This window comes from Lithobates pipiens, unplaced genomic scaffold (genome assembly GCF_037356315.1).
Source record: "Lithobates pipiens isolate NorthernLeopardFrog02 unplaced genomic scaffold, aLitPip1_a1.2 Scaffold_18, whole genome shotgun sequence".
Classification (NCBI taxonomy): domain Eukaryota; kingdom Metazoa; phylum Chordata; class Amphibia; order Anura; family Ranidae; genus Lithobates; species Lithobates pipiens.
Window position 1 is genome coordinate 611,245,180 of NW_027507758.1, and position 16,730 is coordinate 611,261,909.

The window sequence follows — 16,730 nt, forward strand, 5'->3', positions numbered from 1 at the left end:
TCTCCAAGACAGCTTATGCCATTCTGCTGCTCCCTCTGATTCTCAGCTTCCAGCTGAGGCTGTGACGGGGGAAGGTGACAGTTCTGGTGATGATCCCAGATTGGTCGAAGGGGCCTTGGTACACTTTGCTCATCCTTATAAGTGTCAAGGATTGACTCCCTCTGTATGTAAGATCAAATCTTCTCCAAAGTCCCATTCATCCAGCATCCGACAGGCTCAGGCTGATGGCCTGGGTCTAGAGAGGCAGAGGCTAATGGAGTTTGAATGCTCTGTGAAGATTGTAAATATTCTTACGAAAACAAGAAAGGACAGCGCTAATCATGCCTATAGTAGAATATGGCATAAAATCCCAGTATTATTGCTGATCAAGATTTTACACTGGACTCTTCAGAAGTCTGTTCTGAAATGCCTGCAGGAGTAGCTTGATTTAGTTCTATGCGTAAGTATGCTATAGGCACACATTTTGGCTATCTCTGCCTTCTCCGGCATACAATGGGCATCCAACACCTAATTATATTGTTTTTCAAGATGCAGATTGTATCAGATGCCTTCAATCACCCTGTGGTACCTCTCACCGAAAACTTCTTTACTGGTGGCAATAACATCAGCCAGAAGAGAATCAGCATTGGTGGCCTTGGGGTTTAAAGAACCCATACTTGCGTACTTCCAAACAGGGTGGTACTCATACCAATGCTCAAATTTTGTGCCTGAACTGACCTTCGGAGTCCATATTACACAAGAGGTTGTCCTTATATGTTCCTTTTGGGGAGTACTCAATAAATTAGCCCATTGAATGTGGGCCAAGCTTTAAGATGTTTAATCAAGGCGACTTTCTGCCATCAGGAAGTCGGAGCACCTGTTTGTCATTCCAGGTGTTGTACATAATGATTTTACAGCTTCCAGCAAGATTATTGGTTGGTAAAGATTATCTCCTTCTGCTACAAGTTGAAAGGGTTGGCCTTGCCAGGAGAATCATGACACCCTTCACTTGAAGGGTCTCGATCTTGAGAGTGGCAGCAGGCCGAGTGTCTGAAACTATCTGCAAGGCAGCTACATGGGCACCAAAATATTCATATTCATGGCTTAATGACAGTTGTGTTTGGCAGAGGCAACCTGGCTTCTATTTTTTTATTCAGAATTAAGGATTGTCTGACATTATCCCTTTTTTGACTAGTTAGTTCCCAGCTGTGCTGACATGGAGCCGTCAGGAAAACGTAAAATTGAATTCAAATACTTACCGTAATTTTCCTTTCCTGATGAGCTCCATGGCAGCACAGATCCCATCCAGCTTGGTAAGACTAGTTACAGAATGCTGAGGCTGTAGGTGGGCTCAAATTTATGAGTTAAGTCCTGGAGGCATGGGGGGCAGAACCTATACCCAGCTGTGCTGCCATGGAGCTCGTCAGAAAAGGAAAATTACGGTATTTGAATTCAATTTTCCGTTTTCTTACCTTGACAATATATTTTTTTCCTTTTTTTTTGCCATTCATATGTAAACCGCCCAAAATTTTTATTTGTTTTGCAGAACTGCATTAACCACTTTGCGCCCATACTACGTCTATTGACGTCATGGGCTTTCGGTGGTTATATCTGAATGATGCCTGAGGCCACAGACATCATTCAGATATTGCCGTTTTCAGCCGGCGATTCCCTGCACCATAAGAATGATCATAGCGGCTGTTCCATCACTTGATCATTCTTAAGGGCGGCGGGAGGGGGGCCAGTGCTTGTACCGACTCACTGCTTCCATCGGTGAGTCAGTCACAGGATCCACCGGCCCCCGCAAGTTACCATAGAGATTTCTGGCGGACCAGATCATCCCCGGAGTCTCTATGATCGTTCTGAGGCCGGGCGCGATGTTATGACGTCACGCCCGGCCTCTGTATTCAAATTAAGGAGCGCCGATCTGGCTAGGAAGCCAGGATCGCTTTTTTTTTATTCTTCCCAGCCTAGAGGTGAGATATGGGGTCTTATTGACCCCATATCTCACTGTAAATAGGTCCGATCGTGCCATATTCCTATTACAAGGGATGTTTACATTCCTTGTAATAGGAATAAAAGTCATCAATTTATTTATTTTTATTTTTTTAAGTGTCAAACTAAAAAAATAAAATTAACAATAAAAAAATAAAAAAAAATTTAAAGTGCCCCTGTCCCCGTGTGCTCGTACACAGAAGCGAACACATACGTAAGTCCCACCCACATATGAAAATAGTGTTCAAACCACACATGTGAGCGAACGTTAGAGCGAGAGCAATAATTCTAGCTCTAGAACTCCTCTGTAACCCAAAACATGCAACCAGTAAAAAAAATTAAAGCGTCGCCTATGGGGATTTTTAAATACCAAAGTTTGGTACCATTCCACGAGCGCATGCAATTTTGAAGCGTGACATGTTGGGTATCTATTTACTCGGCGTGTCCTCCTCTTTCACATTATGCAAAAAAATTGGGCTAACATTACTGTTTTGTTTTTTTAAGCATGAAACTGTTTTTTTCCTGAAAAAAACGTGTTCGAAAAATTGCTGCGCAAATACCGTGCGAGATAAAAAGTTGCAACGACCGCCATTGTATTCTCTAGGGTCTTTGCTAAAAAAACATATATAATGTTTGGGGGTTCTATGTCATTTTCTAGCAAAAAAATTAGGAATTTTACATGTAGGAGGGAAATGTCAGAATTGGCCTGGGCGCGAAGTAGTTAAAAAAACAAAAATATGAGAGAAAATATTTCATAAAAAGGGAAACAATCACAGAATAAAATATAACTTTGGATGAGATATGAAATAACTTCCCAGATCAAAGAATGGATTTTGCCATTTTATTTGCCGAGTGACACTATCTTTAGATTTAATAATGGGTGAGACTAGGAGTGCATTGAACATGTGTAGTAATAAAATAATTTCCACGCAATGTACTCACACTAATCTGCCAATTATTTATGGACATAGAAAGAAAAGTAATTAGTAATTAATGTGTGATGTAAAAGAGCTGACATGACTGCTGTGAATAGGAAAACATAAATAGTATGTAATAGTGGATGTTCTACATCTCATAGAAAAGCACTGCAGACAAAGAAACCAAACCGGTTCCCATTCCAGTCTTACCATTATCCTCCCATTAGAGTTTCTGATATAAATTCCAGAGCTGGAGCTACAACACAGATATTCACTCAAGTAAGCAGCCATGAGACCTTCCACAGTTGGAGCTCTCTTTGTCCTCCTGGGGATCATCCTGCTTCAAGTGGCTTTTGCGGGTAAGTGGTTCAGTGATGGAGAGGAGATTGGACACATCATTTTTTAGAGATTATTTATTAATTCAGAGAGAAAAGATGGGGCTCATTGTCCTTTAGAAAGAATCTCCCCAGCCTTGGCCAACCTTTGAGTCACATTTGTTGAGTTCTAGGTATGTGGTTAGAAGTACCTAGTACAAACCAGGGACGTGCGGTGAGGTCAGTGGCTGGTGAGGCACTGGCTAATATTAGAGCCAGATACACACGGGTTACATACGCCACAATTGTTAGTGCAAGAGCAATAATTCTACCACTAGACCTCTGTAACTCTAAACATGTAACCTGTAAAAAAAAAAAAAATGAAAGCATCGCTTATGGATATTTTTAAGTACTGAAGTTTGGCCCCATTTCACAAGTGCGCAATTTTAAAGTGTGACATGTTAGGTATCCATTTACTCGCCATAACATCATCTTTCACATTATGCAAAAAAAATCGGGTTATCTTTAGTGTTTTTTTTTTACATTCATGAAACAGTTTTTTTTCTTTTTTAAAACACATTTGGAAAATTGCTGCGCAAATACCGTGTAACATAAAATGTTGCAACAGCCACCCTTTTATTTCTTAGTGTGTCTGCCAAAACATTATATATAATGCTTGGGAGTTCTGAGTAATTTTCTAGCAAAATAATTATGTTAATTACATGTAGGAAAGAAGTGTCAGAATTGGCCTGGGTGTTTATGGCTCTGCCTCCCCTGACTGCACGTCTCTGGTACAAACTTCAATCTTTCTTGAAATATGTTTTAATTTAGATTAAAATTCCATCACATGGGAAGGCCTTCAAATCTACGATTTCTGGGACCGGATTATACGGCTGTGTACTACAGTCACATGGGGGGGGGGGGGGTAGCCCCCAATACGCCTCAAATCACCTTGCCTTCAATTTTACCAGGTTCCTTTAAAAATATCAAAAAAGGTCTTCTCAGACACTGGTTGACAGTAGCAAGATCGGTTATATTGTGGCATTGGCGGTCAACTCAATCCCTCTCTGTAAATGAGTTGGCCACAGAAATGGATTATATTGAAAGGATGGAGACTCTTCTTGCACATGAATTGGATAAACATAAACAGTGCAGCCAGACATGGGCCCCCTGGATGACATTTAGGGAGTCAGCAGGAATCTAGAATCTTTCTATGGAATCATAGTAGGCCCCAAATATGACTAAGTGAAATTTCCTTATGGATACCTACTTCTGACTAGTTTACCTTTAATTTTAATTTTTATTTAATCCCACCTTCTCACTACCCCCCTCTCCCCTTCCCGCTATATGTCCCCTCCCCCCTTTTTTTTATTATTTTCTATTTCTTTTTCTTTCACCTTTTTGAAATTGCTGCTGAAAGTTAAGGACCAGAATACCATAGATCATAACTAATAATAAGGGGAGATGGTACTCTGTGCTCTAATACACATTGGGGTGTAGCACCCTTTTAATATATATATATATATATATATATATATATATATATATATATATATATATGTATAAGTAAATTGGTCTGTTTAGCCAGTAATATAGGTTCATAAAACACATATCTTATCTATTTTTTTCTGGGTGGTATTTTTTTATTATATATGAATTTCTTCATGCCAAAGTGACTTCAATAAGTAATATTGATTGTGTATCAATAAACTCGGATTGAATTTATTTAGATTTGCTAAGAACATCAGAAAAAACCAACACATTTCAGGGACAAAGGCCTCCCCCCTTCTTCAGGGCTTGAAGAAGGAATCATAATACCATCTCAATGGAATTAATTGAGGATGGATTGTGGCTGGTGTTTCCTATCAGTAATGTGACCAGTCAGTTGGATTAAGTCCAAAACATGTTGGGGATTAGGGATGAGCCAAACACTCTCCTGTATGGTTCGCAGCAGAACATGCGAACAGGCAAAAAATTTGTCAGAACGCGCGAGCACCGAAATCAAAAGTGCTAATTTTAAAGGCTTATATGCAAGATATTGTCATAAAATGTGTTTGGGGACGCGGGTCCTGCCCCAGGGGACATGTATCAATGCAAATTTTTTTTTTAAATGGACCTTTTTCTGGGAGCAGTGATTTTTTTTAATGCTTACAGTAAAACAATAAAAACAAAATATTCCTTTAAATATCGTGCCTGGGAGGTGTCTATAGTATGCCTGTAAAGTGGCACATTTCCCCCCCTCTTTAGAACAGTGCCACAGCAAAATTACATTGCTAAAGGAAAAATTGTAATTTAAAACAAAACTGAGCAATATAGATACAGATAACTGAAAAAAAAGAGCACGGGATTTTCCCTCAGTCCATTACCAGGCCCTTTGGGTATGATATGAATATTAAGGCGGACCCTGCACCAAATTAAAAAAAAATGATGTAGGGGTCCCTCCAAAATCCACACCAGACCCTTCAGGTCTGGTGTGGATTTTAAGGGGAACACTGTGCCAAAATTAAAAATAGGGCCCCCTCAAAATCCATCCTGAACTGTACCAGGTCACATGCCCTCAACATGGGGAGGGTGCTTTGGGGTAGCGACCCAAAGCACCTTGTCCCCTTGTTGATCAGGACAAGGGCCTCATCCCCACAACCCTTGCCCCCACAACCCTTGCCCGGTGGTTGTGGGGGTCTGGGGGGGCTTATCGGAATCTGGATTCCCCCTTTAACAAGGAGACCCCCAGATCCTGGCCTCCCCCTGTGTGAATTGGTAATGGGGTACAAATGTACCCCTACCATTTCACAAAAAAAGTGTCAAAATGTTATAAAAGACAAGACACAGCTTGGGACAAGTCCTTTATTAAAAAATAAAAAAATTAAAAATTCCCACAAAGTAAGTTCAGGCTGCCTGACGGTCCGAAAAAGAAAAAAAAGAACCAGCTCTCAAATGTTTGTTGTCGGAAATTCCAACAACAAATGTCCGATGGAGCCTACACATGGTCGGAATTTGCGACAACGAGCTCCTATTGAACATTTGTTGTCAGAAATTCTGACTGTGTGTATGCGGCATTACTCTTGCTAGGACCTGGAGTATTGCACATAGAAATAATGTTTAGAGCATTATTTTTCACCTAGATGGTACTTAAATATGTGTTATATTGTTTAAAGATAATCTGCTTTTAAACTGTTAAAAAGTAGACATGTGCACACTGAAATATTTTGTATCGGAATTTTGGTTTTGTACAAAAAATGAATTTATTTAGTTACTACCGAAATTCATTTTTTTTTTTTTCCGTTAAATGCACTCATATGAAAATCCAAATTAATTAAGGTCAAATCTGTCAATTGAAGGCTTATGGTGTCTGTCGGATGTTCTAAGAGGACGCTACGATCACAAGCTATAGTAGAATTCTAATGTTGTTTGACTAGTAATAATTATAATTATTACCGTATTACTAGTCAAACAACATTAGAATGACCGCTCGCAGTGATCGTATGTTTTTAGCTGCTTTGTCAAATCTTCATGTCTGTATAATGTCCAATCTTTTCTCACTATGTTGAATAATCTTGAACTAATAGAGTTAGGTTAGGCACAATCAACTGCAGGTTCAATAGACACAGATCGCTATTGTCACCGTCATGTTGAATCTTCTATCTATCTATATTGAACTGTTGTCGCAACAATATGAAAATATAATGGATACGAAAATAAAGCATTTTTTTATTTTGTATCATTCGGATTCTGCTTGTTTGTTATTGTTTTGTTAAAATGAACACGAAAATCCCCAAAAATGCGGACAAAAATGCATTCAGATGATAATGTCTATTAAAAAGTGTTATATACACTGAATTATCTTTCAAAGTCTGAGATAAGATAAATTCCCGCCTCTTTACAACTAGGTGCTAGCACAATTGAGCATGCTCAGACATGCAAATTACTCTCATTTTCACCCCCATGCCCTTTTTACCAAGAATTATACTAAATACCAAAATGAAAGCTGGGTTTAAAAGCATTTTGAATGAGTGAAAGTTGAGTGAAAATTAGAAATTATGTAGCCCAATGCAATTTTCAGTCATTAATTCTAATGGTATAATTGTAACTTCCCCAAATAAATACTTTTCATGTTGAGATGAAATGTATCTTTCTCTCAAAGAAATTATCCTTGCAACAGTGTTGCTTCTTCTTCATCTATTTTGTTTTTAAGAATGCTAGAATGTGTAATGTTTTCATGTTTTGGCAAAATATATGTTTCTTTGTATCTCTCACGTGTTGCTCTCCATCTCACAATTTTTTTTACCCAAACTCACACAGGTGTCTTTACAAACCATAAACAACACCATTGCTGTTGCAAATTTAATATGAGTCACAAGTTTGTGTGTTTTTTATTATTTCCAAATTATCATAATTTGAGCCCAAAACATATGATATGTGCACCAATATCATAAATACAAATGGCATTCCCAAAAATCAGAGGGTAACATCACTATTCTATACTCACACACCAAGAACCACCAAATATCGAAGAATAAATCAAGTCGAATAACTCCTGACTAATGTAATTCCACCACCTATATGTCCAAAGAAATGCAGTATATGTGTATTTTATGTAGAAGGGCTCCACATGTAGCAGTACAGTGGCTCACAGGTCAGCTCTTCTGCCTAGCAGCACTGAGGTTCTGGGTTTGAATCCCAAATGTGTAACTTCATATAGGGAAGTAGTCTGTTCTCCTTATGTTGTTTTAAACATAACTCCCGACAAAGGTCCATGCATAAATTATGTCTAAATGTAGTATTTATGTGTAGGCGGGTTCCACCACCATTGTAAATCATGTCATATGTTTTCCATGGGCAAGGACTATAATCAGTCTCAAGATTTCCCCACCAGCACTAATTGATTGCAGCCTCTTACCAAGCCAAAACCCACAAAATGACAGCTGTTTATATATCAGCATGCTAACAGTAATCAGCCATAACCAGCCTTCAAAACAGATGGCTTATGGTAGAAACAGGTTGTTCAATGGCCTGTGGCCTTCCACAAGTAGAGATGGCCTTGCGGTTCACCCGGAGGTCGGTTCGTGGCGAACTTTGCTCGTTCGCGATTCGCCAAACCGGCGTACTTATGGAGCTGTTCGCGGCGGACATATATGTTTACATTGTGAAGAACTTTGACCCATGACACATCCATCATGGGGTACAGGACAGCCAATTGAGACATTTCAGCACATGGACATTACCCCTACCTTTTAAATAGACCTAATCTGGCGGCCATTTTACATTCTGTCTTTTGTCAGTGTAGGGAAAGGACGTTGTGTGGAGCAGGGACAATCAGTCTGTAATCACTAGCTATTACTATTAGGTCCACAAAAGTCCTTTTAAGGTCTGGTATAGGTGTACAGTATATAGGGTTGTAATACACTTATAATATACTTTCTTTCAAAAATAGAAAGCATATTATAGTTCACTGCAGTGCCAAAGTGACCGATTCTGCAGCTGAATCAATTTGACAGTTGGTAGAGTGGTGTGTGACAACGGTGCCAATCTGCTTAGCTCATTGAAACAGGGCAAAATTACACATGTGCCAAGCATGGCACACGTCTTAAACTTGGTCGTGCAGTGATTCGTTGTCAAATACCCTGGGGTCCAGAAAAATCTCGGCCCATTTCAGAAGATCTTACACGGCCATGGCTCGCCTTGCTGACATTCAGCGGCGACACAATCTGCCGGTCAGATGTCTTATTTGTGATTGCCCGACGCAATGGAACTCAACCTTCTATATGCTTGATAGGCTGCTCCAGCAGAAACGTGCAGTTAATGACTACCTGTATGAACTCTGAGGCAGAACAGGTTCTGGGGAGCTTGTTTTTTTTTTTTCACCATGCCAGTGGTTGCTTATAGGCGACGCATGCAGACTTCTGCGCCCATTTGATGAGATTACCAAACTGGTCAGTCGCAGCCACGGCACCATCAGTGACATCGTACCTTACGCCTTCTTTATGGAGCGTGCATTGCATTGTGTCATTGATCAAGCCGTGAAGGAGCAGGAGCAGGAAGATGAGGAAATCACAATGCTGGATGAATTCCCAGGGGGGCTACTCTATCTGAGACAAGTCAACAACAGGAGTCTGAAGAGGAGTCAGAGGAGGATGGTGACGGTATGGATGAGGAGGAACAAGAAGAGCATGCTTTAAACCTTTCTGGGATCCCTGTTGTTGTGCATGGATGGGGAGAGGAGAACGAGGAGGGCGACATTATCCTGGATGATGAGCAGGAGCCAGGCCACCACACCGCTTCCAGTTTAGTGCAAATAGAGGCCTTCATGCTCCAGTCTTTTAACAGGGACCCCCGTATAAAAAGCATAAAGGTCAAGGACCAGTACTGGGTGGCAACCTACTTAGATCCCGGTACAAACACAAATTGACAGAAATGTTACCACCATCACAGAGGGCTGTCAGAATGGAGCACTTACGGGAATTGCTTAGAAAAATGCTGCATTCTGCTTTTGCGTGCGCTGGCAGAGGGAAAATTCCCACTCCCAGAGAAAGAGTTGCGGGTACCAATACAGCAGTGCCTGCAAGAAGAGGGCGGTTTGAAGATGTGTTGGTCACTTCTGATATGAGATCATTCTTTCAGCCGACCCATCGTCAGGTGTCATCCGGATCCAGCATCAGGGAATGCCTAGACCGACAGGTGTCCGACTACATCGGGTTAACGGCCGATGTGGATGCTCTGAGAAGTGATGAACCCCTGGACTACTGGGTGGACAGATTTGACCTCTGGCCAGAGCTTGCACAATTTGCAATAGAACTGTTGACTTGCCCCTCGTCCAGTGTCCTGTCCGAAAGGATGTTCAGCGCAGCAGGGGGGATCATGACCGATAAGCATACTCACCTAGCTCACGAGAGTGTTGCCTAACTCAAATTTATAAAAATGAATGAGACATGGATCTAGGAGGAATTCAACACATGTGACCAGTAGACCATGTATATGCATAACTCTATAAACAATTTATATAATCTAGCACACGGACCTTCTTTCTTCATTTGGCTCAATTCCTTGTCCAAAAAAAGCACACTGTGCTATATGCACATACCCACCTGTTTGAAGAGGTTGAGCGGTGTCATTTTTTTGGTCCCGCAGCGAGTTGCTGGTGTCAGTGCTGGTGTCAGTGCTCTCTATCTCGTTGCTGGTTTCAGTTCTCTCTATCATGGTGCTGGTGTGATGTCAGTGCTCTCTATCTCGGTGCTGGTGTCAGTGCTCTCTAACTCGGTGCTGGTGTCAGTGCTGTCTATCACGGTGCTGGTGTGGTGTCAGTGTTCTCTATCTCGGTGCTGGTGTCAGTGCTCTCTATCACGGTGCTGGTGTGGTGCCAGTGCTCTCTATCTCAGTGCTGGTGTCAGTGCTCTCTATCTCGGTGCTGGTGTCTGTGCTCTCTATCTTGGTGCTGGTGTCTGTGCTCTCTATCTCGGTGCTGGTGTCTGTGCTCTCTATCTCTGTGCTGGTGTCTGTGCTCTCTCTCGGTGCTGGTGTCTGTGCTCTCTATCTCGGTGCTGGTATCAGTGTTCTCTATCTCGGTGCTGGCGTCAGTGCTCTCTATCACGGTGCTGGTGTGGTGTCAGTGCTCTCTATCTCGGTGCTGGTGAGAGTGCTCTCTATCTTGGTGCTGGTGTCTGTGCTCTCTATCTCTGTGCTGGTGTCTGTGCTCTCTATCTTGGTGCTGGTGTCTATGCTCTCTATCTCGGTGCTGGTGTCAGTGCTCTCTATCTCGGTGCTGGTGTCAGTGCTCTCTATCATGGTGCTGGCGTGGTGTCAGTGCCCTCTATCTCGCTGCTGGTTTCAGTGCTGTCTATCATGGTGCTGGTGTGCTGTCAGTGCTCTCTATCTTGGTGCTGGTGTCAGTGCTCTCTATCACAGTGCTGGTGTGGTGTCAGTGCTCTCTATCTCGGTGCTGGTGTCAGTGCTTTCTATCATGGTGCTGGTGTGGTGTCAGTGCTCTCTATCTCGTGCTGGTGTCAGTGTTGTCTAACACGGTGCTGGTGTGGTGTCAGTGCTCTCTATCTCAGTGCTGGTGCCAGTGCTCTCTATCACGGTGCTGGTGTGGTGTCAGTGCTCTCTATCTCGGTGCTGGTGTCAGTGCTCAGTCTCTATCGCGGTGCTGGTGTCAGTGTTCTATCTCAGTGCTGGTGTCCAGTGGCGTAACTAGAACCTTCAGGGCCCTGATGCAAGAAACCATGAAGGGACCCCCTGAACCCCAGCCAGGGCCCTTCCCTCTGAGTCCGGCGGTGGAACTCCAGGGCGTGGTCACAGGTATGACCTTTGTGAGCCCTGTAGTTCCACCACTGGTATCAGTCATTTTTTTTATTATATTTTTTTTAATTTTTAGGTGCCCCATTGGGGGACTGTCCCTAGCAGGATGGGGTCCCCGTCCCCAGAAGAGATGAGGTCCTTTTCTCCAGGGCAGATGAAGTTACTGCCCCCAGATGAGAAGGGGTCCCTGTCCCCAGGAGAGGTGGGGGTCCCTGTCCCCACGTGAGAAGGGGTCCCTGCCCCAAGGGGGAGATGGAGGGGGTATGTAATGGTGTGTGGGGGATGGGGTCCTCTCACTCACCATGACCAAGCTGTAGGCCACGCACTCATCCATGTTGGCCTGGGCTCCATCCAGTGTGTTGGACGGGTGATCAGCATATCTCCTAGAAAGACCTTTCATCATCTGTGTATGACGGGGGAGGAGGGGGGGTGGCAGACAAGCCTGCAGTGTCCTCCAGGGAGCCGGCTCTCATAGGGGTGCACTGCATCTGTGTGTTTGCATGGAGCAGGAGAGGGGTACTCTGAGGAGCCGGCTGAGGACACAGGTCATGCAGGGAATGCACAACTAAAGAGCAGCCAGTGCGATAGTCGAGCATGGAGCTCTGCTAGTCACCCTCCACCTCCAGCCACCCGTGTGCATGGTGCACTGGTACCCCTAGCTGCCTATGCTGCTGCCGGCCATATGTAGAGGGGGCTGCATGGGCCCCCTGCATCACAGGGCCCGGTTGCGGTCGCGACTGCTGCACCCCCTATAGTTACGCCCCTGCTGGTGTCAGTGAGAGAGATAGCAGCAGAGAAGCCAATCAGCAGGCAGCGCTAGCACCATGACTGAGGATCAGCACTGGACTGGCACCTCCGGACCACTGCAGTGGAGCCCTGCATAGGTGGGGGTGAGGGCCAGGCAGAGGGAGGGGTTAGGGACTCAAGTACAGGTTGGCACACTGGGACACTGGCACTGGACTGCGCTGCCCTGACTGTGGTACTGATCATCTCCTGCACCCCCTTCATAGTCTGGCCTGACCTTGCCTCTCCTCCATTGCCTTCATAAGCTCCTGAATTGACAAAATTTCACAGATGAAAAAAGAATGCTTGTCGTTGTTGATCCCAGATTCACTTAATACTTCTGGTATGTCAGTGCCCATGTTGTGGGACTATGTGTGCACAGCTAGTAAGCATTTTGTGGCTGACAATATGTATGACCTGGAGGTTTTTAAGGTTCGCCTGCCATTAAAGTGAATGAGGTCCACCACGAACCTGCGGTTTGCGAACATTTGGGCACGTTCGCGAAACGTCCCGTCAGAAGTTCGTCCATCACTATCCACAAGACATCTGCAATGATTAACTTCTTGTACCCCTGGAACTTAGAACAGTTTGACACCACAATATTTTAATATTGTTTGCTCATGATGAATGATAAATGTGCTCTGTCACCAATTTTTGTGAAGCACCCCTCACAAAGTTGTCAATTCCTGTTTTGAACCCTCCACAGCCAAACAATGTACAAATTTTATTTGGAGATTTTTAGGATCACTGATCATGCCAAGAGCCTGGGAAATTTATAAGACCCCACATCTCTCCTCCAGGCTGGAAAGCATCAGGTAAAAAAAATGAATGATCTGATGTTTTCTAGCCGAGTCCCCGGCTTTGTTTTGTGATGTCATACATGGGCCTCCTAGAGTCGTAGAGATTGCAGAGGACCATCTGTTCCTTGGTTTCCTCTATGACTTCCTTCCAGTGGCATCAGAGTTCTTCTCTGGGTCCCCCGATTACACAGGAGAGCCCGGAGAAGCACTGGAGGGTAGCGGGAGGGGGGGACGTCCACTCCCATCGCCTGTAAGAACGATCAAGTGGCTGAACTGCTGCTATGATAATTCTTATGGTATACGGAACCGCCGGCTAAAAAAAAATTATATCTGGAGGAGGCCTACAGCTGCAGGCATTTTTCAGATATCACCACAGAAAGCAGAGGATGTCATATGACATTCGTTGGAAGTGGTTAAACCATTGTATGGCCTTGGCCACCATGCTACAGCTCAGTTTCAGGGTCTTGGCAATCTTGTTATAGTCTAGACCATCTTTATGTAGAGCAACAATTCTTTTTTTTCAGATTCTCAGAGTTCCTTACCATGAGGTGCCATGTTGAACTTCCAGTGACCAGTATGAGGTGCCATGTTGAACTTCCAGTGACCAGAGAGTGAGAGCAAAAACACAAAAATTAACACACCTGGTCCCCATTCATACCCGAGACCTTGTAACACTAATGAGTTACATGACACCGGGGAGGAGAAAATGGCTAAATGCGCAACATTTGGACATTTTCACTTAGGGGTATTCTCACTTTTGTTGCCAGCGGTTTAGACATTAATGGCATTAATAGTGTTTTGAGTTATTTTTAGGAGACAGAAAATGTGAAAGCATCCTGCTCAAGGCTCCTGGTTGTTATAGAGCCAGCTCCAGGCAGCATCCCAATAGCCAATGACTCATTCCCCCCAACATATTCATTGATGTGCATAGTATGAGAAATGTGTGCGAAATCCTTCCCTTTTCAGGTATAGTATGGATTATAAGGGCAACCCTAACAAAAAAGCAAGAAAAAACTGTCATAAGCCCCCCCCCCCAAAAAAAAAATGTAATACTAGGTCTTTCAGATCTGGTATGAATTTTAAGTGGAATCTTATGAACAATGGTGTGGAGTCCCCCTAAATTTTATGCCAGACTCTTCAGGTCTGATATAGATTTTGAGGGGCACCCCATGAAAAGAATACAAAAAAATTGAATTAGGTACTCCCAGAATTCCATTCCAGACCCATAGTGTTTATATGGATTTTAAGTCCAACTCACGGGTAGTAGGGAGCTTAGTTTAAGACAACCTCTTCAAATCATATGTTTGCTTCCCAGTCAATCAAAAAGGTTGGAAAAGTTGACTAAAAGTTGCCACGTGTATGATCCAGTTGGGTTGAGCTCTGCAGACAGCTTTAATTCAATGTGTTCAAACCCTGTTTCCTACAACCTTGTCCTGTTTTTGGATGGTCTATAGACTTCCACATATAGACTTAAAGTGATTGTTTTTTTTTTAAATAACAAACATTTCTATACTTGGAATTTCCTCATACAACCCCTATTGCATTCAGATAGTGACATGTGAATCTAAAGAATGTAATTGACTGCTCTCCTCTGTTTTCTTCACAGATAAACCTGGAACCTGCCCAAATATAAAGGCAAACTGTGCATCTGTTAAAAATACATGTAAAAGTGATCAGGATTGTGATGGGAATAAGAAGTGTTGCAACCTATGCGGATACAATTGCCAAAAGCCCGTGCCAGGTACCAACAATTTCAAATATATTATTATTATTACTATTCAAGATTTATATAGAGCCAATAGTTTATGCAGCACTTTGCAATATAAAGGGACACAGTGCAGTTACAATACGAGACAAGAGGGTTAAGAGGGCCCTGCACATGGGAGTTTACAATCTAATAGAGAGGAGCAAGTGATACAAAAACATAATAGATCAGCAGTTAGGTGGCATAGGGGTAGACTTCCCTGAAGAGGGGAGGTTTTTAGGGACTGCCTAAAGCAGGCAGATTAGGAGATAGACAGATTGGTGAGGAGAATTCTAGAGAATGGGAGAGGCTCTGGAGAAGCAGGAGAAACCTGCGTTACATCAGAGAGGGGCGGGGTCACCCATACGTCATTGGGGAAGCCAGGCTTCCCCACTTGCGTCAGAGGGGGGCGGGGTCAGGTGACGGGTGGCCTCGCCCTCCTCACATAAGAAATGTCAGGCTGCCAGGATCCCGCAGTGTCTCTGCCAGTGGAGACAGAGGAAGGATGGATGGACTGCGCTGGACTGGAGGGAGAGATCACCCGTCGCTGGATCAGATCAGCCATCACTGGACCCCGGAGAGATGATCATCTGTCACTGGATAGCAAGAGTGGATTACCACCACTGGAATCTTTTTTTATTTTTAATAAAGGACTTTTTCAAAAGTGTGTTTGTCTTATTTAACAATTTTTTACACTTTCTTTTGTACCCCCTTACCATTTCAAACAGGGGGGGCCAGGATCTGGTGGTCCCCTTGTTAAAGGGGGCTTCCAGATTCTGATAAGCCCCCAGCCCGCAGACCCGCACAACCACTGGCCAGGGTTGAGGGGATGAGGCCCTTGTCCTCATCAACATGGGGACAAGGTGCTTTGGAGGGGACCCCAGAGAATCCTCCCAATGTTGAGGGCATGTGGCCTGGTACGGTTCGGGGGGGCGCTCTCTCATCCCCCCCTCTTTTCCTGTGGCCTGGCAGGTTGTGTGCTCGGATAAAGGGTCTGGTATGGATTTTTAGGGGGAATCCCACCTCATTTTTTTTTAATTTGACGCGGGGTTCCCCTTAATATCCATACCAGACCTGAAGGGTCTGGTATGGATATTTAGGGAGAACCCCACGTAATGTTTTTTTTTTTTTTATTTGACACAGCGTTCCCCTTAATATCCATACCAGACCTGAAGGGCCTGGTAATTGAATTTGGGGGAACCCCATGCTTTTTTTTTTTATCAATGACTTTCAATGAGTGTTCACTGTATTACGGGAGCCGACAATTCATTATAGCCACGAGTGATTTTTAATTACTTTTTTTCCTGCAGAAATGACACTTTGTGCAGGGACAGTTCTAAGCACGGGAAACATGCGCCCCTTTACAGGCATACTATAGACACCCCCAGGTACCAAATTTAAAGGAATATTACACTTTTATTGTTTCACTTTAATCATTAAAATCACTGCTCCCGAAAAAACTGCCTCTTTTAAAACTTTTTTTTGCATTGATACATGTCCCATGGGGCAGGACCCAGGTCCCCAAACACTTTTTAGGACAGTAACTTGCATATTAGCCTTTAAAATTAGCACTTTAGATTTTGAACGTTTGAGTCCCATAGACTTTAATAGGGTTCTAAAGTTCACACAAAGTTTAGGTCTGTTCGCAGGTTCTGGTGCGAACCGAACCAGGGGGTGTTCGGCTCATCCTTAATTGACATAGACAGCATGACTCGGCCCCATCCCCCACTCCCTTGTCAATGACTTTGATGGACAGCACTGGGAGCCAACGGCTTTCATGAATGGGGTTTACATCCACCTTAAGGTAAAAATGTTAAGGCTTTACAACCACTTTAATGAATAAGAGTGTATGAGCAGGGGACAGCATTGGCACCTCCACAATTGCAGATGTCGTATTTCTTTCCTC

At 43.5% G+C, this 16,730-nt stretch overlaps 1 protein-coding gene across 1 annotated transcript in view; it reads left to right on the forward strand.

Annotated features, from left to right (window-relative positions):
* Window positions 1-16,730, forward strand: part of LOC143986826 (uncharacterized) — a 133,785-nt gene that overhangs the window by 61,614 nt on the left and 55,441 nt on the right. Inside the window, exon 5 of the mRNA XM_077485234.1 lies at window positions 14,687-14,821. Within this exon, the coding sequence (XP_077341360.1) occupies window positions 14,687-14,821 (135 nt within the window). The remainder of the gene's footprint in view (window positions 1-14,686; window positions 14,822-16,730) is intronic.